General features: G+C 50.9%; 2 protein-coding genes and 1 long non-coding RNA gene across 12 annotated transcripts; 2 read left to right on the top strand and 1 right to left on the bottom strand.

Annotated features, from left to right (window-relative positions):
* Positions 1-55: 55 nt before the first annotated feature.
* Positions 56-14,967, bottom strand: RTKN (rhotekin). 9 transcript variants are annotated; one of them, XM_067704615.1, is made up of 13 exons: positions 13,295-13,890; positions 12,613-12,761; positions 6,447-6,646; positions 4,616-4,677; positions 4,465-4,518; positions 4,250-4,367; positions 3,824-4,033; positions 3,033-3,127; positions 2,822-2,928; positions 2,470-2,598; positions 1,599-1,767; positions 1,326-1,430; positions 273-748 (listed from the first exon to the last, which is right to left on the bottom strand). In XM_067704615.1, the coding sequence occupies exons 2-13, from the start codon at positions 12,643-12,645 to the stop codon at positions 414-416; spliced, it is 1,617 nt and encodes a 538-aa protein (XP_067560716.1). In that variant the 5' UTR covers positions 12,646-12,761; positions 13,295-13,890; the 3' UTR covers positions 273-413. The 9 variants fall into 9 exon arrangements, with proteins under 9 accessions (XP_067560717.1, XP_067560716.1, XP_067560715.1 ...); XM_067704614.1 differs by lacking the exon at positions 13,295-13,890 and adding an exon at positions 13,118-13,277; XM_067704616.1 differs by lacking the exons at positions 12,613-12,761; positions 13,295-13,890 and adding an exon at positions 14,482-14,958 and having other exon boundaries at positions 56-482.
* Positions 13,350-18,473, top strand: LOC137206062 (uncharacterized). Its single transcript, XR_010934417.1, has 3 exons — positions 13,350-14,290; positions 15,304-15,406; positions 17,848-18,473. It is a non-coding gene; the product is annotated as an uncharacterized lncRNA (long non-coding RNA).
* Positions 18,474-23,852: 5,379 nt separating this feature from the next.
* Positions 23,853-26,684, top strand: INO80B (INO80 complex subunit B). Of its 2 annotated transcripts, none has more exons than XM_067704606.1 (5): positions 23,853-24,009; positions 24,241-24,433; positions 24,649-24,767; positions 24,938-25,107; positions 26,063-26,684. In XM_067704606.1, the coding sequence occupies exons 1-5, from the start codon at positions 23,901-23,903 to the stop codon at positions 26,591-26,593; spliced, it is 1,122 nt and encodes a 373-aa protein (XP_067560707.1). In that variant the 5' UTR covers positions 23,853-23,900; the 3' UTR covers positions 26,594-26,684. The 2 variants fall into 2 exon arrangements, with proteins under 2 accessions (XP_067560707.1, XP_067560706.1); XM_067704605.1 differs by having other exon boundaries at positions 23,862-24,009; positions 24,226-24,433.
* Positions 26,685-26,787: the final 103 nt, after the last annotated feature.

Raw genomic sequence — 26,787 nt, 5'->3', positions numbered from 1 at the left:
TGACAGGTCCAGACCAAGCCGAGAAGCAACCTGTCCTCAAGAACCAGGTGAAGGCTGATGTTAAATAACTTTAATGGTCAATGTGGGAGTCACAAGGGAGGTGCGTTCCCTCCCAGGGCTCTTCAGTGCCATCCTCAAAGCTGGTTAGTGCAGGGAGGTAGGGCAGGGTTGGTTCCAGTTTTCTCCCAGGAAGGGCTTAGGGGGTCCCAGCCAGCCCTGGGAATGAGTCCCTCAGCACCATGGCAACCACAGCTTAAAAGGGGCTTCTGCTCCCCCTCCCCAGCCTATCCCCAGTCCAGCAGAGGAAGGGGAGGCCAAGCTGGCCAAGCTGCTACAAAGAGCGCCGAATCCAGAGCCCAACTGCACACAGCTCATCTCCTCTTCTGACCAGATCCTGTTGCCAGTGCACCATCTCACACTGGGGACTGGAGCCAAGTGTCGGGTGGGCCTTTGCTGCAGAGGCCTCTGGACTGTGGGGACCGCTTCGGGGGTAGAGGGGCAACCGAGTGAGAAGCCCCAGGGGAGTGGTCTGGGGGGACAGCATCCAGGGATAACGTTCGGGGTCTCCCCCAGGGCAGGGAATGGGTCTGGGCTGGGGTTGGGGCCACTGAAGCAGGCGAGCAGGGGCCAGACAGGGCAGGCTGGTCTGTAAACACTGCTAGCCAGGGTGGGGGCGTCTCCAGCCTCGTGCCCTCCCGCTGGGCCAGGATGTCTGTCACCGCTGCGATGTCATCCAGCGGCTCAATAGCTGTGGCACCGGGAAGGGATTGAGGGGAGGGGGCTAATCAGAGCTTAGGCCCCAGACCTACTCAGCCCTGAGCATCACCTGTCACTGTAAGAGGAAAGCCAAGCCTGGATCTCAGCTGAGATTGCATTATCCTGCAGGAGCAGCCCCTCACTTGGGCCCCCTGGAGTCACAGGTTCTGATAAGACTGGGATATGGGGTGACAGGGTAGACAGGGAGAGGAGGGTGGGCAGAAGTAGGTGAAGAAGCCAAGAAAGAGGAGGAAAATGAAAGCAGTGCCAGGCAAGTGAAGGGTCAGAGGAGGAGACAGGAATCCACATGCAGAAAGGGAGACAGAAAAGAAGAAATTACGGGGAAAAAATCCATGAAATGCATCTGGTTCTGTGGGTTTTTGTTGTGAACTTCGGTGGAGGTGGTTTTAAGAAGAGTTGGAGAAGGGAAAGGAATGCTGGGTGGGACTTGGGTCCCCAGAGCTCTGCCTTAGCCCGAAGTGTGCTTTCTCTCTGTCTCCATTATCTGGGTTCCCTTGAAGCCCCCGACCCAAATTCCCATCAGGATCCCAGAGTGCACTTTCACTCACCCATCTCATGGTACAAGGACCCCTGCTTGGCCAGTACTTGGGGTGGTTTCCGAGGAGCAGGGGTTTCAATTTTCATTATTTCATCGCAGCACTGCTTCCACTGGCCTGCAGGGAGGGCATTGATTGGGGTGGGTAGGGGGAGGACTGTGAGAGGGCCAGGCTACCCTCTCCCCTGCTACATTCCTTTCCACACATTCTTGAAACAGAGGCCTCTGGTAAAAGTAACGATCCACAGTCCCTCCTGAAGGTTCAATCCAGCCCCCCCCCTCTTACTCATGTCAAAGAAAAGCTGCCACAGAGCTTCCATCCAGCTCTGCAGGGCTCCCCGACTCTCTGCCTGAAGGGTGTGTGTCACCTCATCCTCCGCATACTGGTTACTGATGCTCAGGGTGAAGGGCCGGCCCGCTGCCTGGTCCAGCTCCCCTGCCCGGACTCGAGTCTCCTGCAGGAGAAAGACAGGATCTGCTTCCACCACCTTCACCTTGGTCACAGAAGTCAGCAGTGACATCAGGCAGGCTTGGTCATCCCTGCCTTAGAAGGAGGAGCTTGTGGGGCCTTCAAGAAGCCCTCTCATTTGCCTCCTACTGACCAGAGTGGAAAGAAATAGCAGGAAAGGAAGGGGACGAGACAGGTCGTCCTTAGGAAAAGAGGAGCAGACGGAGACAGGGAAGGAGGGGTTGAGCGAGGCAGGGAAGGCAAGGAGGCAGGCAGGAACAGGAATGCCGAGGCCTGAGGTCCCTCAGTACTTTCATAAGTCGGCAGGAATGCTAGCAAAAGGGCTAGGAAACAAAGAGGGTCCTTGGACTTGGGGTGGGAGAGAAAACCAGGAAACGGTGAGGGAGATGCAGATTGAACCTGAGGGGAAAGATGGAGGGAGGATGAAAAGTCCTAAACTGGCTATAGAACCCTCTCTGAGACTTGGCAGGGTCTAAGGTTGGTGAGTAGAAGGGACGATCATTTTCCAGTGATGCTGGTTGGGGAGAATATGGTCCCAACAACCCTGGCCCTGAAGCTGGGTGTGGTGCTGTTTGGAACAGGAGGCTAGCTTTGATCCCTTTGAGGTCTGTGCCCACCCTCCTGGGGCCTGATGGAGAGGCTCCCGAACCCTGCCACCTGGGTGGCTTCACCACCAGGGATTCATCACCTTGTTGATCGCAATAGTAAACAGCGGCTCCTCCCCAGTGTCTGTGTCTTCAGGTTGCCGGTAACAGAAGAGGTTTGTGCCTTTCAAGACTCCATGCACTCGCACCCAGTCCTGCAGCTCCCCAGTTTGCTGCATAAATGACTCAAGGTTTCCTAGGGGAATCACACCCCCAACACCCTTCTTCCCAGCCCCCCACAGAGAAACTGCTCCTTTCTGCCCACCCTCCTCTTGTCTTGCCATGCCCCTCCTTCCTCCACCCAGATCTTGCTTTTTCAATAGTTCTTTGATTCCTGGGTCATCTGGCTTTCCTCTGCCTTCTCCCTGTTCCCTTCCACTCCTCAGGGCCCCTCACCTGCACCCTGAGGGTACCACTTGCAGTAGGCTGAGTCATGCAGAAAGGCTGAGCCACCAGACGGCAACACACGCTACCATAAAGGGGCAGCCAGGCGGGGTTCTCCTCTGGGGTAGGAGGAAGCGCAGGGTGAGGGTGGGGAATGTGAAGGGGACCATCCAACGGCCCCTCTTCTCACCATCCAGCATCCCCCACATACACACATACTCACCATGACTGGCGAGGGTCAGGTCATGTGTGCGGAACCCATCTTGCACTGCTGCCAGGGTGAGTGTGGTATGAGCCAAGAGGTGGTAACGAGGACCACTACAGGACAGAGAAGTGGGCAGGAGCCTAATGAGGGGCATGTTGGATGGCAGGAGCTGTAAGCTGAGCAGGTCTGCCCCATTGTTCAGGCTGCCCCACAGAAAACTAGCTTGCCTCCCCCACAGGGGTTGGAACATTTACTGCGCTCCTGCTAAGTGCCGGGGCCTGTGCTTTAAATATGTTATCCCACTGTGTTCCCACAACAGCCCTGAGGCAGCTTGAGGCTTAAAGAGGTTAAGATATCTGCCCATAAATATAGCTTAGAGTTGGAATTTGAATCTATATCTGTCTCCAAAATAAGCATTCTCTTCATTACCTGGAAGGTTTTCAAACTGCTGCTCAGAGACCCAGTGGTTCCACTAGGTGCCTCCCGGTTCCTGTAGGCAACACCACAGGACCCAGGCTACCCTGCTTCAACCAGGGGCACTCTGTTCTATCCACATAAGATGTATTTGCTGCTGCCAAAAAGTGATGACCCCAGAGCCTAGCTCTTCCTGCATTCCTACTGCTCTTCTCAGTTGGCTTGGGGTACAAGCCCTGAGGTACAAGCCAGAGTGCCTCCCAGCTATGTGACCACTGCTTATTCATATCTGTCTGCATGTCCTGGCAGCAGTGCAAAATAAGTTCTGCATGCTCAACACAGCTCACAGGTCACCTGTGGCCAGCTGAGGGCAGTGGGGGAATACAGGGCCTTACCCAACAGCCGGGGTGGGGAGCAAGATGGGACTGCTCCCTGAGCCCCCAGCTGTCTCCAGAGATGCCCGCACACGCCTCCCCGAGGAGCGGCCCAGCGAGCTGCTGAGTTTGGTGGCAAGCCTCTTGGGGGCTCCAGCCAGGGCCCCCTCCTCTTCCACGCAGGCCCCATACAGCTCCAGCCGCAGTTCAAAGTCTGGCCCTGCCTCGGCACTATAGGAATATGGGAGGAAGAGAGGACAGGAGGATGGTCTGGGGAAGTGCTGTGGTGGAGGATGGATGTCATGCAAGTACAGGACAGCTCCACAGGGAAGGCCCATCTCCCTTCCTCCCTCTCCTCTCCCTCCCCTCCCCTGTGGCTACCTCATCCAAGGATTCGAGCAGAGTAGAGAAAGGTGGGAGCCATAGGGATGAGGTACTCATACTCACAAGAGCACGTTGTTCTGAAAGGAGATGTCTGTGAGGGTCCTGTCCACCAGGATCATCTCCGTGTCCTGAATGTGTTCCCCTATCTGCAGCAGCAAGAACACAGCCCAACGGTGCAGGTCTGGGGACAGAGAGCAAAACTGGTAAAGATGTGCCCCACAGGGACCTCCAATCTCAGGGTCACTCCCTTAAATTTGTCCCACGTGTGTGGAACTCACCGCCTTTGTTCTTGAAATATTCTGTGTCCTTCCACATGAGTGGAATCCGGAGATCTAAGGGGCAGATGGATAGGAATAGATGTTGAGATGGGGCAGGAGATCTTATCATTGGGCAAAGAATGCCAACAGCTGGGGTAGTTGTGCTTCTTACCAGAAATGCAGACCTGGCCACGGCAGGGGGAGCGCTCAGCGGGTGGCCCACTGTCAGAAGGCCTGTGGGCAAATCACAACGTCCTAGCCTGGCCTCTTGACACTATTCCCCCTGGCTCTGGTTCCCAAGGGCTCTAGGACACCCCTGGCCCAGGGCCCAGCTGCCAGGTCCCAGCCAGGCTGACATGGCAGGGCTGAAGGACTGTTAGGGAGAGTTGTCAGTTGAACCCAGGAGGTTGCTGGGCTTGGGAATGTTAGAGACTCTTAGCTCACACACACAGTACAAGCTCAGGCCACCCTCCGCACAAGCACCCTTCCTGACCACCTCCCCAGACTCCTGCCAGGGAGAAGTGGGGCTTGAGGACACAGGTGCCCACAGAGAGAGACTCCCTTTTAAGGACTCTTCTCCACTAACCCCCAGGCTTGGAGGAGTTTGCAGGCTTTGTTTTTAACAACAAAGGAGGCTGCTTTTCTCCACCATCTCATCACTTCAATAAAGGAGGGTACTGGATCAGTCAGAAAATCAGGAACCCAAGTAGGGAACATTTGTGTTCCATTTACTGCAAATCTCTCTCCATCCTCCCCCTCAGCTTTGATTTCTCCTCTACCCTTCTGGCTAGATGGGCCGAACCTTCCCAGTGCCCCAAGTTCCCCAGTCCCCCCCCGCAGGGGGGACATCGGCCTTCCTCCCCTCCCCGCCCATCATTAGGACTCACCGAGCTTGTGTCCCTCTCCTAAGGTGATGGCCAGCTTATCCATACTAATTTATAATTCATTATAATGAAATTAGTGACTTAGCCTTAAACTAAATGATGTGGCATTGATGGCAATGTGTTTAGCTGCCAGGGACTTGGGGTGCACCTCAGATCACGCTGTATGGGCTGTGTGGGGACTTGGGCAGGGCAGAGCCTGTCAATGGCCGCCTCTTAAGAGACAGCAAACTCACAGTAGAAGGTGTCCCCATGCCTGCTTGCTCTTCGTTTAACTTTATGGAGCAGCCTTCCCCTGGTGTCTTCATGGGTGCACTCTGGAGGCCTCCTGGCAACCTCTCCTTGTGTCAGCCTTCATGGATGAGCTGGGATGACACTATGTCGGTGAGGGGCCTGGACCTTCTCCCCACTCAGCCTTGTGGGATCAAGCAGGTTACTTTGCCAGAAGCCAGTTTTCCAAATGACCAGTTCACCAAAAATGGTCAGTTCTCAGAATGATCAATTTGCCAAATACTTTTTCCCACATTTTAGTTTTACCAGAGCATCGCCTCAACCATTTCACTACAGATTTGTCAGATCAGCAGCCTAATGCCAGTGTAGGTTGTGTTTCACATCCAAGAGTGGAGTCCTTTTAGTGCACAATCTAATTTATGTGAGTGGGTAGGCTTTCCCTCAAATTTTTTTTTTTTTATTATTTCTTTTCCCAATCCCTGACTCTAATGAGGCAAACCCCAGGTACAATGAACTATGGTCAGTTACAGTAAATTGGTCATTTAGCAAATTGGCCATTTGGTGAACCAGCTATGAGAAAATTAGCTTTCCAGAAGCCAGCCAGCCAGACTCATCAGATCACAGGCAGGGCTTAGCAAATTAGCACTTTTGCATGACTACTCCTCAGACTGCCAGCCTTTCACCAGATACACTGGCTTTCTGAGCCAGTGTCTTGCAACTCACTAGTGCACCTCTGGGCAGCACACTGTGGTGGTAAAACACCAAGGTGTCTTCTAGGACCCTGGTAAGTCTTCACCAGGAAGTCATCTTCAGGGTGCTCCATACTCCATACTCCATAAACACACACACTGCGCCACTACTCCCATAAAGCCTCGCTTCCCCCCTGCTCACCGCCGGCCTGTCTTCCTCAGCACCTGCGCCTCCTTGCGCCGCTGCAGCTCGCCCATGTAGCTGAGGATGCGGCTGTTGCACACTAGCAGGCTCTTGGTGGCTTCCAGAGCCTGCTCTCGCTGGGAGCAGGCCGCCAGCAGCTTGCAGGTCCCTTCCCTCATCCGGATCTCATGGTCTAGCTTTCTTTGCAACTCTGTGTCCTAGCCGGAGTGGGGATAAGGATGAGAAGGAAATGTCAATTGGGGGACAGGTTGAAGCACCCTTCATTCCCAGGTGGACTGTGGTCCACGAGAAACTGACAAGAAACTTATGTTTCAGGCAACTAAAGGTCAAGGGTTGAGTCTCAACCTCAGCAGCCCACAAATAACCAGAGAGACTTTGTTAAAATTTATACTCCCTCTAGGAGTATAAATTTTTTTCAGCCTCTTTTGAGCGCAATTTGGAAAAATCTGTAAAACCTACAAATTCACATATCCTTTGATCCAGCTATCCAACATCTAGGAGTTCATCCTACAGATATAGTTACACTTGTGGGCAGAGCCATATTCATTGCAGCATCATTTTAAAACACCAAAATTAAAAGTCCTTCAATAGGGCATTGGTTAAATAAGTTATAGCACATCTATACCATGAAATATGGACTATTGCAGACATTAAAGAGTAAGATAGACATGTGCAAAAATGAAGCGATCTTCAAAGTATATGAAGTGAGAAAAGAAAGAACAGCATGCTACCATTTGTACACGATATATATATATATATATATATATATATATATATATATATATGCATATACATATCGATAGACATGCATAAAATAGTAGTGGCTGTGGGGCTGGGAGCCAGGAATGGAAAATCAATTTATGATACTTTATATATATGCTCCTTTACTACTGTACTATTGGAAATTGTGTTACCTTTTAAAAAATTAAATCTTCTGAGTTAAAAAAAATAATAAATCATGAGACCCCACCTCAGAGTAGCAGAATAAGAATCTCTACGAGTGGGGCATGTGCATTTTTTGGAAAATTCCCCAAGTGACTCTGAGGTGCAGCCCAGGCTGAGAACTACCACCTAAAGGGAATGGCCACAGATAGTAAAGGCCATCCTGGCTTACCCCAAAGACTCAAGTGATGAGAGAGGACATTTAGTTGGCAAGGGGTCAGTGGAGAAGGAGCATACCGCCTACAGTGTTCATCCATGCTGCAGAGAATGCAGTACACACCCCAAATTTGGGCACCTGCCATCTGCTGGCCCTCTGAGTCTGGGAGGTAAGGACAGAGGCAAGGAATGGGGATGGGAAAACAGGTAAAGCAAGTCAGGAGTGAGTAGGCACTTAGCACAATGCCCAATGCACAGCATATGGTATGCATGGGGCGGGGTGCTTATTTTAACGATGCTACTTCAGCCCAGTAGCATTCACCCAATAACACTGGAGCATCCCTGTGCTGTCCGAAGCTCCATATTTGAGATCCAGCTGGGAGGTGAGAGATGCAGACGTTAATGGCTGCTCCGTAAGTGCCACGTCATGGCACACACACACTCACGGGAAACAGACCCTATTTGTTTCTGGCTGAGGTGATGGGGAAGGCTTCAGAGAAGAGGTGGAAGACTAACCCTATTACAGTGTACAAATCAGAAGGCAAGCCAAGTGGAGTCACAGGGTTGGAAGAGGAGGATGAGTGTGACTGCACAAAACCAAAACCCGTCTTCCCCCTCACACCAGCTCTTTTCCACACTATGTGCCCTTGCTTCTTTCCTGATGACTCCAGCCTTCAAGTCTCCAAGACCTCAACACCCTAAATTCCTGCTTCCGGGAATTGCCTTGTCCAGCCTCCCTGCTGATTCTTCCTTCCCTACTTGAGCTGGGCCAGACTTTCATCACGTCTCACCTCATCTCATCACCCTCACTATCCACATTTCCCTTCCTGACCCTTCAGAAATAGGCCAACCGGGTACCTACGCCGCCTCCACCAGGAAGCCCTCTCAGACTACACAGCTGCCCCTACCCCTACCATGACTGCCTGCACCAGGGTCCCACCTCTGCTACGGTTTGCTGCTTGCCAACCCCTATCCCATTCTGCATCTAGCTTCTACCACAAACACCCCCAAACAGGTGAGGGGGGTGGGGCCGAGCAGCGTCCGCAGGCCACCTCCTGACTAGCCTTTTGGTCCCGGCCCTAGCACTCACGAATTCTTCCCTAGCCCTGTCCATTGCACGTGCGGCGCAACGCGGGCATTGTCCCTGGTCCGGGGAGCCGCCCCGCCCGCAGAGAGAGCCGATGACATCATCTACCAACTGTCGCGAGAGCGGCCGAGGGGCTCCGGGACGCAGGCGGTCCCTCAGTCCCTCTGTGCGATTGGCCCGGTTAGGCTCCAGGTGGTGCTAACCACAGAGACCTAGTCGCGGAGGAACGGTACCTCCGGGAGCACCGGCCTCACTCTAGAAAGGGCTCCAGGCTCCGGAGCTGCCGGAGGCCAGGGGGCCCCTCCGGGTTGCAGTTGCCCTCCAGGATGACTCCTGGCCCGGGTGCATACGGGAGGGAGATAGTGTATACATCGGAATAACTGGGGCTGCAGGGAAGTCGCTGTATCCAGCCTGGATGAGTCGGACTGGGGGTGCAGACACCCTGGCTACCACTCTCCCCCCATGCACTCGGGTCCGAATCCATTCTCCCACGGCCCTCGGTGGACAGTGCCATAGAAATCTCCCACCCTTTAGGCAGAGCACCTCGGGAATCCTGACGCAGGCTCTGGATCCCGGAGCTTCACCCCCATCTCCGTACCTCAGGTATAGCTCCATGTCGCCCCCCTCCCCACCCACACACCCTCTCTTCCCAAGCCGGCAGTACTTTCACCAGACTCCCCTGGGAAAGAGCCCTAAGCTGGACTCCGCTCAGGGCCCAAGGGGCTGAAGGAGGATGAGTCATGGGCAGAAGCCCCAGCACACATTAGGCCCTCTCTGGACATCCTTTCCAGTTCCTCCCACTCCCTTCTATCTCTGACTTCCCTCTCTGCTTCTCATCACCTTATGTTCCCTTTAGAATCTCCACCAGGGCTAAGTTCAAATCCTGGCTTAGGAACTTGACTAGCCATGAGAACTTAACCTCTGGAGCCTCTGTTTGTAAACTGGGGGTGGGAGGGCGTGGTAATTCCACCTCCTACTGTTTGAGGATTAAATGGGAAAGTCTAACCCCTACCTGGGCCCAGCACTCCCACCTTCCCTTTAATTGCAGCTTAAGTTGCCTCCTCCAGAAAGTCTTCTTGAATTTACACTTCCACGACTACCTCTCTTGCTAATCCCTGAAACATCAATGGGATGGGGGTTGGGGAACTGCTGAGCTTCCTGGAGAAAGAACACAGCACCCTCAACAAACCCAAGACTGAATGAGAGATGATCAAAGTGAAATCTAAGCCCCCTCCTCTTCCCCAGAACTTGGGCAGAGCTCCTATGAAGAAAAATTACATGGAGGGGGAGGCATGCAGAATTCGAACATTTAAATACCTAGACCAGCCATGGCCAATAAGATCTTCTGCAATGATGGAAATGTTCAGCAGCCATCTAGCACATGAAATGTGGCTAGAGTAATTAAGGAACTAAATTTTTTATTTTATTTCATTTTAATTAACTAAATTTTAAAGTTAATAGCCACATGTAACTAGTAACATGGACAGTGCAGAGGACTAGGGATGGCAAATAGGTTTTATTTCATACGCCAACAGAGGACCATATGTAGTGTCAGAGTCCCAATGGGATCCTTGGGCACCTTTCTCCATTTTAGAAAAAGATGATCCTCTCCAGGCAAACAAATTAGATAAAGGTGTCCCCTCCTCACACCACCTGAAACCAGACCAGGACTCCTGCCACTATGCAGTGCCCTTATGAAGGACACAACCTGCATAATTTATGCCAAGGTTGAGCTGAGAAAGATTGTGAGGCCATGCGTGGATTTGTTGGTGAAGACTGCCATGATTGACTCGTAATGTCTATCATGATCTAGGGAGTGGGGACCCGGTTGAGGGTACAAACACATGTGCAATAAATTCCCCTTCTGAGCTGGACTCTCTACTGTCCTGCCTCTGACCTCCCTTAGCAGCAACACCCTGCCTGGTTCAGGCAGTCACTTCCTCAGCTTCCTCTCTCTTCCCCATCTCAGTAAATGACCACATCGCCCAGTTGCTTAGCCACACACCAGAGAGTCATCCTGGAGCCCTCTCTTGGCCGCACCCACATGTCCAGTACGTCAGCAAGCCCTGTCAGATCTACCACCATCATCTGAAATCCACCCCCTTCTCCCTATCTCCACCAAGAGCGTTTAATCCATACCACCAGGTTCACTCCCCTAAGGCTATAACGACCTCCTAGCTGGTGGTCTTCTGCTATTCGTCTGGCCAACCCTTCTCCCTCCCACCCCCCACCCCTGCCTAGCCTATTCCTTTCAAACACAACAGCCATCATTTTAAAACATTAGATAAGTTGTCCCCCTGCTTAAAACCCTTCCATGAGCCAACATCACACTTAGAGTAAAATCTAAATGCCTTGTCACGGACTACAAAGCCCTGCATAATCTGGCTCGCACCCATCAGCTCGACCCCAGCTATTATGTTCCAGCCCCACTGGCTCTCCTTCTTCCACAAACATATCACCATCATCCTCATTTAAGAGCCTTTTGCCCTTACTATGCCCTCTGTCTGGAAAGCCCTTCCTCCCATCTTTACATATCTTCATATCCTTCCGGTCACAGCTCAAAGAGCTCACAGAGGCCTTCCCTGACTCCTACATCTAATGCTGCCCCCCCTACCCGATTTTTATTACACCCCCCCCGTTTTCATCATAATTTCACTATGTGAGATTATTAGTTTGCATGCTTCTTGTCTGTTCCCCCAGTAGAATGGACCTTTCCTGTTTTGTTCACTGAGGTATCCCAAGATCTAGAAAGAAGCTGACATATAGTAGGTGTTCAATAAATGTGATTAAGAATAAATAAATGAGGGACATCCCCGGCAGTCCAGTGGTTAAGACTCTGCCTTCCAATGCAGGAGGTGTGGGTTCGATCCCTGGTCAGGGAACTAAGATCGCACATGCTGTGGGGTGCGGCCAAAAACTAAAAAAAAAAAAAAAAAAGGACTTCCCAGTTGGCGCAGTAGTTAAGAATCTGCCTGCCAATGCAGGGGACACGGGTTCAACCCCTGGTCTGGGAAGATCCCACATGCCGCAGAGCAACTAAGCCCGTATGCCACAACTACTGAGCCTGCGCTCTGGAGCCTGCGTGCCACAGCTACTGAAGCCTGCGTGCCTAGAGCCCACGCTCCGCAACAAGAGAAGCCACGCAATGAGAAAAGCCTGTGCACTGCAATGATGAGTAACCCCCCGCTCGCCGCAACTAGAGAAAGCCAGTGAGCAGCAACAAAGACCCAATGCAGCCAAAAATTAATTAATTAGCTAACTAATTTTAAAAAAATAAAATAAATCTATTTAAAAAAAAGAATAAACAGCTCCCTGCCATCTTCAGGGCCACAGAATCCTGCCCTAGAGTCCTCTTCCCCTTCTCTGGTAAGACCATCTCCTTCCTGCAAACCTCTCACATTGAACTCCCCTCTTCTTCCCATACCTAAAAGGAGCCCTCAGCCCCAGAACACACATCCACACCAAACCACAGAGCTTCCAGAAATAGGTGTGAAGACCCTGTTGCCAACACAGTACTCTAATTGGCAGAACTGAACCTGGGTCCACACGGAGCACCCAACGAAGGGCTTACAGAACCGCCTATCCCTCTCCCCACTTGGAGCAGACTCTGCTCTCCCTGCTCAGCCCCAGCAGGAAAGGGCAGAGCAGAGATGGGCTGGGATGCTGTGGAGGAGGTGCACTCCAGGGGTGGGGGCGTTACCTCCAGGCTGAGCGCCATCTGCCGGATGTAGAGCATATTCAGGTCCTCCAGGATGTGCAATCTGTCCTGCATCTCTGTGCCCCCCAGGTGCCCCTTCCCTTGTTGACCCCTCAGAAGGGTGGGGCGAGCAAGCACCACGCTGCCCCACAATTCCTCCCGCTGCTCCCCTGGTCTTGAAAGAGGTGGGCAGTTCTTGGACAGAGGGCAGAGGCAGCCCCTGTCCCTCTTGCACTCCCGTTAGACCCCTCTGGCTGCTGTGACAAACTTTCCTTGCCTACCGCTGTTCCAGGGCCCTGATGGGAGCCAGGCATGGAGGGAAAGGAAAGCGAGGTGAGGATGAGCAGGGTCCCCGGAGAGGAGGCCAGCTGCAGAGGGGACTCTGGGCACAGAGTGTCCAGTCTTGCTTTGGTGGCAGCTGTTCTCCCAGCTGTGGAAGAAAAAGGCTCTTTCATTCCGACTCTGGCCCCTCCCCAGCCCCCGCCCACATCCCTGGCCTGGTGGACAGAGAATCTGTGTGCGGTAGGGTGTGAGGGGCAGGCACAACTAGAAGGGCTCAGGGAGGGGACACTTCATGCAGGTTCTACAGAGTCGTGGGGTTTGTCAGGAGGTTGCTTTCTGAAAGGGGTTCTGGCTTAGTTTGAGGAAGAAGAAGGATAACGGTGAGGACCTTATTGAGTGAGCCCAGGGAGTGGGACAGAGGGGTAAATGCGGCTCAACCCCCAGGGCCACCTCTTCCAACTTGGGGCCCCCATCCAGCCCGCCCCACCCTGGGTTCACAATTACCTCGCTTTTCCAGCAGAAGGGAGGAGACGGAGGGAGAAAGGCAGGGGTGTGCCTAGCTGCTGCTGCCCCCGCTCCCCTCTGCGGGCCCCTTCCCTTCCAGACAGGAAACCAGCCCCGATTCCCAGCCAGCTGCAGCTTTGCCACCCCCCTCCACCCCAGGCCCACGGAGTCACATACCGCTCCGCCGGGTCCCAGCGGCTCCGCCCCGGCTCCTCCGCTACGGCCCCCAAAAGGCCGGGCTTATCCCCGGCTCCTCCGCTACGGCCCCCAAAAGGCTGGGCTTATCCCGGGGGCGGCCCCAGCTCACAGGCCCCTCCTCCGGGTCCCTGGGCCTGCCCCTCACTCCCCCACACTGGCCCCAGGCGGCGTTGCTTATGCTGGACCCGACAGAGGTCCTCTCCCCGAGGCCCACTAGCTTCAAAGTCAACGAAGGCCCGGGACACTGGGACACCGGTGTGAAAGAGCCTTTGTTCTGGGCAGGCTGTAGGGTAAAGTGCAGTTCTGGGCAGGCTGTAGGGTAAAGTGCAGAAGCTAGGCCTGGAATCCCGGCAGGGAGGGGTGAGGAAGGCCCTCTCACTTAACCCTTTCCAGGCCAAGCAGGAAAGGAGAGCTGACCTTGGGGATAGCCTCTGCTGTAGCTACTCGCCCTGTCAGTCCTAGCTCAGCCCCACATCTTTCAGACCCTCCTGAGCCTCTTTAGGGAGTTACAGGTAAGGCTCAGACCTGAGCAACGTGTAGAGTGGTGGGCCGAGGAGGCAACTGTAGAGGCTGGACTCCTCTTAGGCCCCAGGAAAGGAGGCTGAAAGTTTGAGTGCGGGAAGTAATCCCAAATCTTTAATAAGGAACCCCCTCACTCCCGATTCTCCCAGCCACAGAGGAGCAGCTGGGGAGGGTTTCAGCGAAGGGGGCAGACCGGCGGAGAAGTCAGGATTGATGATGGAGGCTGTCCCAGACGGTTGAGACAGGTTGTGGGTTGCGGCTGGAGCCCAGGGAAGGAGCGGGCGCCCAGGCCAGGAATCTGTTAGAGCCCGCCTGGTTGCACACCGCCCTTTGCTCCGGGATGCCGTGAAGGACCGGGGTAAGGCACATTTGGGGAATCGAGCCTAGGGCCCCTTAAATTGAAGCCAACCCGAGGTTTTTCCAGGCGGAGGCAAATCATCCCAACTGGGCCAGGTAATGTCTGGGGTGGCACGGTCCGATTAACGTGCAGACGGTCCGCGCCTGACTTTTTAAGTCAACAACTACTAGTTTGTACCAGACCCGCGGCGTCTCCGCCCCTCGGCGCGCGCGGGCGGGGCGGGAGGCCCAGGCGGCCCGGGCTGCGGGAGCCCGGGGAGGGGAAGGCAGGGACGCGGGTCTCTCACCTCCGGTGGGTCGCAGAAGAGGCTGAGTCGGAAGCGGCCGCGTTTGAACTCCATCTCCAGGGCAGAGCCCCTGGCTACGGTGACCCGGCTCCGGTGGTTTCGGGAGAACATGCTGGCGGTCCCCCGCCTTTGCCTGCCCTCTGCACTCCCCGCGCCGCCCGGCCCTGCCTTGTCTCGTAGGCTTCTGTCCCTCGCCTACCGCCAGCTAATCCGGCCGGGAATCTCCCACGGCCCGGTTCCCAAACTCCGCCCCCGGAGACGACACCTGGGCCGGGCAGGGCGCGGCACGCTCTCCCTCCACTCCAAACCCCCGACCCCGCCAAAGGCCCTGCCCGCCGGGCCAGTCCCGGTCCCCAAGCAAGCCTGACCGGACAGCCGGGGCACCCTACACCTCGCGAGCACTGAGGCGGGGCGTCGTCCCTTTCTGCCCGGGTAGCCAGCGCCTCACCTGGGCATGGGGCGAGCCCAGAGAAGCCCCGCCCCCTGCCGCCCCCACTCGGCTAGCCAGACTCCCTGCGCGCGGAAAATCCCGGGGCCCAGGGATCGCCGAGAGGCACACAGCCCGGCCTTGGGATGGCGCCCAATCTCACCTCTAAGCAGCTTCCGAGGCGACTGTTTCAACTTCCTACAGTCCCAAATGTCCTTTCTTCGTCCCCCTACCCACTAAAGCTCCCCTCCGTCCCTAGTGGCCGCAGTTCACGTGTCTGGTAGCCCTGTTCTGTTACTTACTAACCGTGGATCCTTGGCTCTCTCACTGAACTTTCTGAGCTTCAGTTTTCTTACTTGTGCAATGGGGATACACTAATTACCTCCACTCCTCAGGTCGCTATGAGGATTACATATGAGAATGAGTGTAAAATGCCCAGCATAGTTCCTGGCACAAGACAAGCACCCCGTAAGTGCAGCTATGAAGAAAAACGACCAGGTAAAGCACCTTGTGCCCTTGGATGGGGCACCAGTGACCTCAGCTCCCTGGACCCAGACTTTAAGTGCCTTAAGAGGGTGAGGATATCTATGACCTCATATGGGCTCTCAGCTGTTTCGCTGGGTCGCTGAGACAGGGTTAGGATTCACAGCTTCTGCAGAAAAAGGGGCCACCCCCAGCCTCCTGGGACAGAAGGAAATGGCAGAGGATTAGCTTGCTGACCACACGTGAGGAGTTTTCTGGGGACTTATGAACTTACTGGGGAGAACTCGAGAGAGAGTGGGGCTCCTTCACAGCCAGAGCCGGAGAAATACCAGCTTATAGCTTTAGAGAGCCCAGGTTAGAACTGCTCTGCTATGACAAATTACTCAACATTCTTTTAGAAAACCTGACTTAAAATTACTTTGGCAAAAGGGGAAATATATGGCTTAAGGAACAATAATATCCAGGGGTCAGGCTTTAGTTGTGGCTTGACCCAGGCATTCAGCATCACAAGGATTCCATCCCTCTCCTTCATCTGGCTCTGCTTTCCTCCATGTTAGCTTCACTCTCCACAGCATAGCAAGATTGTTGCCAAAAATTCTGGGTCTATAATATTTTCAGACTTAAATTCAGCAGAAAAGGGAACATCTGTTTCCTGAAGCTCCTACACATGTCTGGGATTCACTATGGGCCATTTGGGATGATTTATCCATCTCAAACCAATCACTGTAGGCAGAGGGGTGGCCAGACCTGAACCAATCACTGTGGCTGAGGAGGATTCTATTTGCCAGTTGGCCAGGCCTAGGTCACTTCCCACTCCTGGAAACCAAATGGAACCCAGTGAGCTGGGAGAGAGATGGGGGAGGGAGATATGGTTTCTGAAAGACTGTTCCAGGTACTACTACCAGAAGGTGAGGGAATGGATGCTGGACAGGAAAAACAACAAACATCCTTGACATACAAAAGTGTACATGGAGAAGGGAGTTCTTCTGTCGTAGGAAAGGAAGATCAAAAGATTTTATAAATCTGTGGCCTCTGAGATAAACCTCAAAGAGGAGTGAGGGCACTGCTTCTGAGTTTCTTCAAATATCTATTGTCACTCCTCTAAACTGTAAGCTCCCCCAGGGAGGGAGAGTCTGTCTTGTCCACTGCTTTATGCTCAGTGCCTGGCACATAGGAAGTACTCAATAAACCATCACTTGAAGTAAGTGAACAAATGAGATGCCTAAAGAAAGCATACAGATTTGAGAGTGCTTAACTGGGATGAGCCATATTGTTGGACTAAAATTGTTCATTTCAAATGTTTGGCTTTTAGCAGCAGAATGCTTTTTTCTCCAAATGAAATCTCACCTGGAACATGTGAAATATAATCAGAGCTGCTGTGATAGAAGCAGGGGCTGGAGCCCCACATCTTGTCCTCTCCAGAGGCCCTCAGCTGCACGCAGACACACACACACACACACACACACACACACACACCTGTGGGACATGGGACCTAAGGAAGTGTTTAAAAATCCCTGACAAGAGCTGGAGGAATGGAAGGCATTTGGAAAAGAAGTAGAGCTCAAATCTTGCCAGAGAATTTGCACTCGATGTGACTGAAGATTTTGGGAAAGGAGTGACACAGCCAAAGTTATATTTTAGAGATCATAGTCTGGCATCCATTTGTGTGAATCATTTGGAGGAGGTTGTGACTGGAGTTTGGGAAGCCAGCTTACACTGTTCTCAACCAATGGTAGAGAAACAAGGGCCAAAGTTTCTGTGGAGTTATTATTTTTTAATTAAATTCTTATTTGAAAACACACAGTTTTTTAAAACAATCCTTATTCTACCACTTAAAAAATAATACAAAGTAAGGAATAAATGAACAAAAGCACACTTTCCCCACCATCAGAGAAAAACACTGAGACACAGCCTGGTGCCGTGGCGTGCTGAGTCCTTATACTGGCTCGTGAGAGACAATTTTGGAATTTTCTGGAATTGTGCATTCCAGCTGTTAAACACAGCTTTAATTAATAATTGAATCATAAAAACTCACAACTAAATAAATTATATTAAAGCAAAGGTGATAAAACTCAAAATTCATCACTTCCTAATTATTTTACTGCATTTTCCCATTATCCCTTGAGGTTGTTTACATCTATAGTGTCCGTATGGTTGAAATGCTATGTCACGGTGTGCTACTACATGTCTTGCCAACTCTGTGCTCAGTAATGAAATTGGCCATGGTGGGAGTTTTACACAACAGAAGTAGGCGAACACTGTAAACCAGGGCTATTTTTTTTCCCCTGGGGAGATTTCATTAAATATTTAGCCACATACCACTTGTTCACTGCATAATATTTCCCAATTTTTCCTTTTCTTACATCTGTATCTCCATCTCCCCAGCTATGAAGTAGATATTTGGGAAGGGCTTATTAGCCACCCAGTATTCAAATTATCTTTCTATTTCTACACAGACCCCTACTGTGGACAACTCTGGTAGGCTGAGGCTCTACCCTCTTTCTGGCAGCTGGAGAAGGACATTCATCCTCCCTCCCACTTCTTCACAGCCCAGGGGTAGGCAGTTGGCCTAAGCCAACCAACTGGAATGCTACCAACTGGACTTTGAATCTTGAAAGAGTGAAAACAAGACCCAGGGAGAATTCATGAGGAGTGGATGGCTCTGCTAGCAGGGAAATCCTCATCAGCAGGTTCCTGTGGTGAGACTTTGGTGTGGCCTCAGCATAACCTCAGCCATATGCCCCTAATGCTTGGCCTCCCAAGGGTTCCCACCCCTTATCCAGGGAGAATACAAGATGAACCCGAAACATTTTGTAGTGTTGGGAAATTAAAAGGTGCTAAAGGAATGATGGAGATGTGTCAGAAGGACACAGAAGTCATCTTAAAGAAATGCCCACTGACCAAATCTGGGACAAATTTAAGCATCAAAATAAATAATAGATTACAACTCATTGAATGAAACAGGAATCTATACCGACACAAATAAATACATATGAAACTGAATGTAAGGAGAAAAGAAAGCTCCACTTCACCATAGAATGCCAACTAACACATGTAGATGGAATAACGGGAGTAGAATACCACTTGGCAATTATTTTATTTATTTATTTATTTATTTATTGCGGTACGCGGGCCTCTCACTGTTGTGGCCTCTCCCGTTGCGGAGCACAGGCTCCGGACGCGCAGGCTCAGCGGCCATGGCTCACGGGCCCAGCCGCTCCGCGGCATGTGGGATCTTCCCGGACCGGGGCACGAACCCGCGTCCCCTGCATCAGCAGGTGGACTCTCAACCACTGCGCCACCACCGAAGCCCGTGTACTTGTTTTTGAGGAAATACACAGTGAACTATTTAGGGGTGAAGTGGCATCATGTCTGCAACTTGCTCTCAGAATGATCAGAATAGGAATAACGATAATGGAGAGGAAGGGGAGGAAATAGTAAATGTTAATAATTGTAGAATCTGATTTAAGGAGCTAAGAGAGTTCTATGTACTCTTCTTGCAACTTTTCTGTAAGTTTGAAATTATTTCCTCAAAAATTATATTTAAAAAATAAGCTAAGGGCTTCCCTTTGGAAGTGGCGCAGTGGTTGAGAGTCCACCTGCCGATGCAGGGGACACGGGTTCGTGCCCCCGTCCGGGAAGATCCCACATGCCGCGGAGCCTGCGCGTCCGGAGCCTGTGCTCCGCAACGGGAGAGGCCATAACAGTGAGAGGCCCGCGTATCACAAAAAAAAAAAAAAAAAAAAAAAAAAAAAAAAAAATGCTAAGAACTTTTTCAGAAGGACAAAATTCTTCCTTTCAGCCTACAAACCTGCTCAAACCTCTCTGACACTAAACAAAGCAAAACTAAAAACAAAACAAAATAATGAAGCCCATGGCTACTTACTTACTGTCACCGCTTCCTTCCTGCTGGGCATCAGGATGTTGAGGAAACACCACTGGGTCTAGTGTCAGGAAGTCTCTGTTTGATGCTGGCTCTGCCACTCCCTAACTGTGGCTCTGGCCAAATCATTTAACCTCTCTAAGCCTCAGTTTCCTCATGAGGGAACAACAGTATCTCCCACATGGAGCTGCCATGGGGATCAAGGGAGGGAAGGGATATGAAAGCAGGTTATAAACTCTAATACGTTTGACAAATACTAACTGCAGGTGATCCCTCACTTCAACTCCTAGTGATACAGAACTATTGCCTTCACTCCCTGCTAGAATGCATACTCTGCTTGGAGCTCAACCTAGCCTTCGCAGAACTGTACACGGTTCATCATAGCCTTTGTCTGCTGATAATCTCTGCCCTTGGGTACCTTTATTGCCTCTTTTGATCTCTTCCCAACCCTGCCTGCCCCTCTGCCTGCCTGTTCAGGACTGGTGTCCACTTGGGTTTGTTCCTGGTCCTTTCCTCTTCATCTGCTTGATCATTCTGGAATGTCTCATCTATTGCCATCCCTTGAAGGAGACCTCCACTTTTATGCTGATGACGATGCCCCAAATCACACCTTCTGCATTGGCTTCTCCTTCAGTATTCCATCTCCATCTGGGCATTCCCACATGCACTTTATTTTATTTTATTTTTGTTAACTTTTATTACAGTATAGTTGCTTTACAGTGTTAGGTTAGTTGCTGCTGTGCAGCAAAGTGAATCTGTTATACGTATATATATATATATATATCTCCACTCTTTTTTAGATTTTCTTCCCATTTAGGTCACCACAGAGCACTGAATAGAGTTCCCTGTGCTATACAATAGGTTCTCATTATTCATCTATTTTACACATAGTAGTGTATGCATGTCAATCCCAATCTCCCAATTTATCCCACCCCTCCTTTCCCCCTTGGTAACCATAAGTTTATTCTCTATATCTGTGACTCTATTTCTGCTTTGCAAAAAAGTTCATCTGTATTATTTTTTCTAGATTCCACATATAAGCAATGTTATACGATATTTGTTTTTCTCTTTCTGACTTACTTCACTCTGTGTGATAATCTCTATGTCCATCCACGTCTCTGCAAACGGCATTGTTTCGTTCCTTTTTATGGCTGAGTAATATTCCATTGTATATATGTACCACATCTTCTTTATCCATTCCTCTGTTGATGGACATTTAGGTTGCTCTCATATCCTGGCTATTGTAAATAGTGCTGCAATGAGTATCAGGGTGCATGCATCCTTTCGAATTCTGGTTTTCTCCAGATATATGCCCAGGAGTAGGATTGTTGGATCATATCGTAGCTCTATTTTTAGTTTTTTAAGGAACCTCCATATTGTTCTCCTTAGTGGCTGTACCAATTTACATTGCCACTAATTGTGAAAGAGGGTTCCCTTTTCTCCACACCCCTTCCAGCATTTACTGTTTGTAGATTTTTTGATGATGGCCTTTCTGACAGGTGTGAGGTGATACCTCATTGTAGTTTTGATTTCCCACATGCACTTTAAATTCACCTTGGATAACACTAAATGATTTTCTTCTTACTTGCTTCTCTTCCTATGTTCTAATCTTTATTTAAAACACTATGGGGACTTCCCTGGTAGCGCAGTGGTTAAGAATCCACCTGCCAATGCAGGGGACACGGGTTTGAGCCCTGGTCCGGGAAGATCCTCCATGCCATGGTGCACGAGCCACAACTACTGAGCCTGTGTGCCACAACTACTGAAGCCCGCGTACCTAGAGCCCATGCTCTGCAACAAGAGAAGCCACCACAATGAGAAGCCCGCGCACCACAACAAAGAGTGACCCCCGCTTGCCGCAACTAGAGAAAGCCCGTGAGCAGCAACGAAGAACCAACGCATCCAAAAATAAATAAATAAATTTATTTTTAAAAAACAAAACACTATGTTCTCTCTAATACTTGGGCTAGAAATATAGAAGTCATTTTAAAATTTTTATTTATTTATTTATTTATTTTAGCTGAGCTGGGTCTTAGTTGTGGCATGTGGACTTCTTAGTTGTGCCATGCAGACTCTTTTTTTTTTTTTTTTAATATTTACTTATTTATTTGGCTGCGCTGGGCCTTAGTTGCGGCATGTGAACTCCTAGTTGCTGCATGTGGGATCTGGTTCCCTGACCAGGGATCGAACCTGGGCCCCTTGCATTGGGAGGGCAGAGTCTTACCTGCTGGACTACCAAAGAAGTCCCTAGAAGTCATTTATTATTGCTGCTGTTTGCTTTTTGAACATCTACTATGTGCCAGATACTACCCTAGGTACTTTGCATTCTTGATTTGCTTTATTCCTTGAAAGAATCCTATGCAGGAGACACTACTTCATTCTATTTTGCAGAGCTGGAATATGAGGTTCAGAGAGCTTAAATAACTGTGAACCCAAGGTTACATAGCCAGTAAACTGTAATTTGATAATAGGCTTCTCCGACTCCAAAGTTCATTCTCTTAATCTTAATCACTATACTACATTGACTTCTTCCTGAATTCTCATATATAATTGTTCATCAGTTCCTTTAAATTTCATCAATGAAATGTCTCTTGAATCAGTTCTTCCCTTACTATGTTCACTATTGCTACCTTGTTCAGACATGTATCCCATATATATTATATACAGTGCTTTTTTCTAATTATAAATGTGATATATAGGCTGTAAGAAAATTCATTACAAAAAATACTAAGCAATATATATATATTTTTTTTTGCGGTACGCAGGCCTCTCACTGCTGTGGCCTCTCCTGCTGCAGAGCACAGGCTCCGGACGCGCAGGCTCAGCGGCCATGGCTCACGGGCCCAGCCACTCCGCGGCATGTGGGATCTTCCCAGACTGGGGCACGAACCCGTGTCCCCTGCATCAGCAGGCGGACTCTCAACCACTGCACCACCAGGGAAGCCCTAAGCAATATTTTTAAGTGAAGAGAGAGAGAGAGAGAGAGAGAGAGAGAGAGAGAGAGAGAGAGAGAGAAGGAAATTTATAGAATTTAGAGAGAGAAAGGAAAGGAAAGGAAAGGAAAGGAAAGGAAAGGAAAGGAAAGGAAATTCACTACAGATCTAGATAGTGAAATTTCCCCAACCCCAGCTTCCAAAGATAATCACCGTTAATGGTGTAGTATACATTCCTTAATGTTTTCTCTGTGAATGTAGTAGCATATTATGCCTTTTTAAATGGGATCACCGCAGGACTTCCTTGGTGGCGCAGTGGTTAAGAATCCGCCTGCCAATGCAGGGGTCACAAGTCTGACTCCTGGTCCCAGAAGATCCCACATGCTGCAGAGCAACTAAGCCGGGGCGCCACAATTACTGAGCCTGCATGCCACAACTACTGAAGCCCGCGTGCCTAGAGTCCACGCTCCGCAACTAGGGAAAGCCCTTGGGCAGCGACGAAGACCCAGTGTAGCCAAAAATAAACCAATTAATTAATTTAAAAAAATTAAAAAATAAATGAGATCACCTCATCTTGAAACTTGCCTTTCCTATTTCATATGTCAGCACATACAGATCTACCTTGTTCCTTTTTTTTTTTTTTTTTTTTTTTTTTTTGCGGTACGCGGGCCTCTCACTGTTGTGGCCTCTCCCGTTGTGGAGCCCAGGCTCCGGACGCTCAGGCTCAGCGGCCATGGCTCACGGGCCAAGCCGCTCCGCGGCATGTGGGATCTTCCCGGACCGGGGCACGAACCCGTGTCCCCTGCCTCGGAAGGCGGACTCTCAACCACTGCGCCACCAGGGAAGCCCTGTTCCTTTTTTTTTAATTAGGTAAAACATACATGTTTTAGACAAAGCACAATAGGCACAAAAGGGTATATTATGAAGAATAAGTCTCCCTTCACCCTCGTTCTCCCAACTATCCATTGGAATTGCTGCCACCAGTTTCTTGGGTAGCCTTCTGGGGCCTCATTTCTTTTAATGGCAGCATAGCTTCCCACTGTATGGATGTATCAAATCCCTGTACCAAATTATTTTGGTTTTTCTTTAGAGGCACACTTAGATTGTTTCCAATGCTACTACCAACTTGGATATAAATTCCATGTCAATCTTATCAATTACTTATCAGCTCTTAGCTTTTGTGTTCCAGATTGGATAGATGCACCATAATTCATTTATCCATTTCTCTAATGATATAGAATTTAGGCTTAAATGTCATTTGCCCTGCTGGTAGGGCACTTGTGCTGTTAAGTAAGCCCTTCTGCCATTTTGCCGGCAATACAGTTTCTTACGTACTCCACCAAATTGTAAGCTCCTCAAAGGCAGAGAGAAGTGTTCATATTCATCTTTGTATTCTCATAGCCTAGCCCCGAATTTGGTCTGCAATATACGTTCATCACGCTTGAGTGTAATAATAATTGAATTGCCCGCGCTGAGTTCTGACCTCGATTGCGTGGATGCGGAGCCAGCAGAAAGCCGTGGCCCTCTGACCGCTCCCGGTCTCAAAGAGCCCGGAACCCTTGTTGGAAGGGGCGTTGTTTCTCCCGGAGGATTTTTTTAAACCGCAAAGCTTGCCCCGCACAAGCATGGTTGCTACGCACCGGAAGTGCCCGGCTATTTGCTGGGATAAGTTGTTCCGTGGGGCGGAAAAGGTATGTCTGCTTGTGTTCCGACTATTTTCAGCCTCTTTTCCTTGCAGGACCCCATGAGTAAGCTGTGGCGGCGCGGGAGCACCTCTGGGGCTATGGAGGCCCCTGAGCCGGGTAAGCGCGGATCGATAAAGCAACTTAGGCCTTCGCAGAAAAGGAGTCCCTTTCTTGCTCCTCCGAGCTTCTTGGGTACTTCGCCACAGGTGGGAAGGAGAAAGGCGGGGCTGTTGTTATGGTAACAGCGAATACCGCGGGAAGAGTAGGACCCCTCAGGGGTATTGGGTTCTTCTGGGATTTCCCTGACCTGCTCCTGATGTACACCGTTGACAGACTCTCCTTCTGCAGGGGAAGCCCTGGAGTTGAGTTTGGCGAGTGCCCACGGCCACGGAGTGCACAAGAAAAAGCACAAGAAGCACAAGAAGAAACACAAGAAGAAACACTACCAGGAAGAGGAGGCTGGGCCCACGCAGCCGTCTCCTGCCAAGCCCCAGCTCAAACTCAAAATCAAGTTGGGCGGGCAGGTCCTGGGCACCAAAAGGTGAGGCCAAGAGAGCCGAGGTTTTACTTGGGGGACTTCAGGAGCAGGCAGAGATAGAAGCAGAAGCTCGCTGCGCTTTTCAGAAGACAGAATGGACGCTGTGATTTCAGGGCCCAGGTTAAAGCAGCAAGAACCCAAGAGGGTGTAGGGAAGGCTGGATGTACTGAGCAGGAGGAGACAATTGCTCAGCTTACAGAGTGGTTGCTTCTCCGCAGTGTTCCTACCTTCACTGTGATCCCTGAGGGTCCTCGCTCACCCTCTCCCCTTATGGTTGTGGACAATGAAGAGGAACCTGTGGAAGGAGTCCCCCTTGAGCAGTACCGTGCCTGGCTGGGTGAGAAGGGTCTGGAGGTGGGGAAACTGGGTTTCTCATTATACCTGGTTAAGGGAAGAGGGTTCGTTCTGAGGAAGGTGAGAATTTTGCGTGTCCCAGTATTAACTTGGCCAAATTAGGGTTCCCCCTCTGAACAATTCCACTTTTAGCTCTCCAACTTTCCTTTCCAGATGAAGACAGTAATCTGTCCCCCTCCCCACTGCGGGACTTGTCCGGGGCCTTAGGGGGTCAGGAGGAAGAGGAAGAACAAAGGTGGCTGGATGCCTTGGAGAAGGGGGAGCTGGATGACAATGGAGATCTCAAGAAGGAGATCAATGAACGGCTGCTCACTGCTCGACAGGTAAGTTAGTTCATTCTTTATTTGCTTGCCAAATTTATATTGAGAACTTTCCATGTCCCAAGAACTTTGCTAGGCAGCAGGGATATCAGCAGTGGAGAAAAGACAGACAAGGTTTCCGTTCTTATGGAGCTGGTATTCTTGTGCAGTAAATAATTTCGAAAAACTGTAAGGTTTATAACAAAAATAGGGTGATGAAATAGAAAGAAGTAGAAAAGAAACAACATTAGATAGGGTAGTCTGGAAAGACCTCTCTAAAGAGATAACATTTACAATACCAGAGGAGCTTACCCGGCAGAGAGACCAGCAGGGGCAAAGACCCTGAGAGCGGAACATGCCTAATCATGGTCAAGGAGAAGAATAAGTGTGACTACCACAAAAGGGTGTTTACAGAGAAGTAATGTATTTGATTTATATTTCAGTAGATTTCTTTGGTTTCTTAGTGGTGGTAAGGGATAGAAGCAAGACCAAGTAGGAAGCTGTTGAAGTAGGTAAGAGATGGTGGTGGCTTGAACCAAGGTGGAATGGTAGAGATGGAGAAAATCAGATGGATTTTGGATATATTTAGGAAACAGACACTTGTTGGGGGAAGGAGAGGAATCAAGGATAACTGTTAGTTTTTGGCTTGAGCAGTTATCCAATTGATGCTATCCATTGATATTAAAAGATTTAAAACAACAACAAAAAAGCCTCCAGAGAGCTGGTACAGAGTTTTGGTACACAAGGCAGGAAGGTAACATTACTAATACTTTTCCCCTTGAGAGTCAAGGATCTAAAGCTGGAAGTCTGGAGACCTGAGAGGAGGCAGTATTAAGGGCTCCTGGAGAGGGTGCTCATTTCACCCCTTCTCTCAAGGCCTGTTCTCCTCAAGACCCTGCTTTCCATGTCCCATCTTCCCCTTCCCCCGTTCAGGCAGACGTCACTTCTCTGTTTTGACATCTCTTCCGTCTCTCCCTAGCGAGCTCTGCTGAAGAAGGCTCGAAGTCAGCCTTCCCCGATTCTGTCACTACCTGTGGCCGGGGGGTGCCCAGCCCCCGCTCTCACCGAGGAGATGCTGTTGAAGCGTGAGGAGCGGGCACGGAAGAGGCGGCTGCAGGCGGCTCGGCGGGCGGAGGAGCACAAGAACCAGACTATCGAGCGCCTCACCAAGACTGTGGCGCCCAGCGGGCGGGGAGGCCGAGGGGCCGCGCGGGGCGAGAGGCGTGGAGGGCGGGCCGCGGCCCCGGCCCCCATGGTGCGCTACAGCAGCGGGGCACAAGGTTCTACCCTTTCCTTCCCACCTGGCGTCCCCGCCCCCGCGCCGGTGTCTCAGCGGCCGTCCCCATCTGCCCCTGCGCCTCGGTGCTCTGTCCCCGGCTGTCCACATCCGCGCCGCTATGCCTGCTCCCGCACAGGCCAGGCACTCTGCAGCCTTCAGTGCTACCGCATCAACCTGCAGATGCGGCTCGGTGGGCCTGAGGGCCCCGGATCCCCACTTCTGGCTTCTTAAGGCCCTCACCCAATCTGGACTCTGTGCCTTCTCCTCTGTCCCCGGTTTTCAGTGTCTTCCCCACCCTATTAAATTTCATCCAGTGCCTTGACTTGTACAGAACTGGGGTAATGGGGTATGGGTAGGCCAATTCCGCGTACACACATCTTGCCCCCACCGGAGCTTGCGTCGAGGCCTGGGAAACGTCCACCAGG

Source organism: Pseudorca crassidens, chromosome 14 (genome assembly GCF_039906515.1).
Source record: "Pseudorca crassidens isolate mPseCra1 chromosome 14, mPseCra1.hap1, whole genome shotgun sequence".
Taxonomy (NCBI): Eukaryota; Metazoa; Chordata; class Mammalia; order Artiodactyla; family Delphinidae; genus Pseudorca; species Pseudorca crassidens.
The sequence above is the reverse complement of the archived record's forward strand: the minus strand, read 5'-3'. Positions and strand labels throughout refer to the sequence as shown.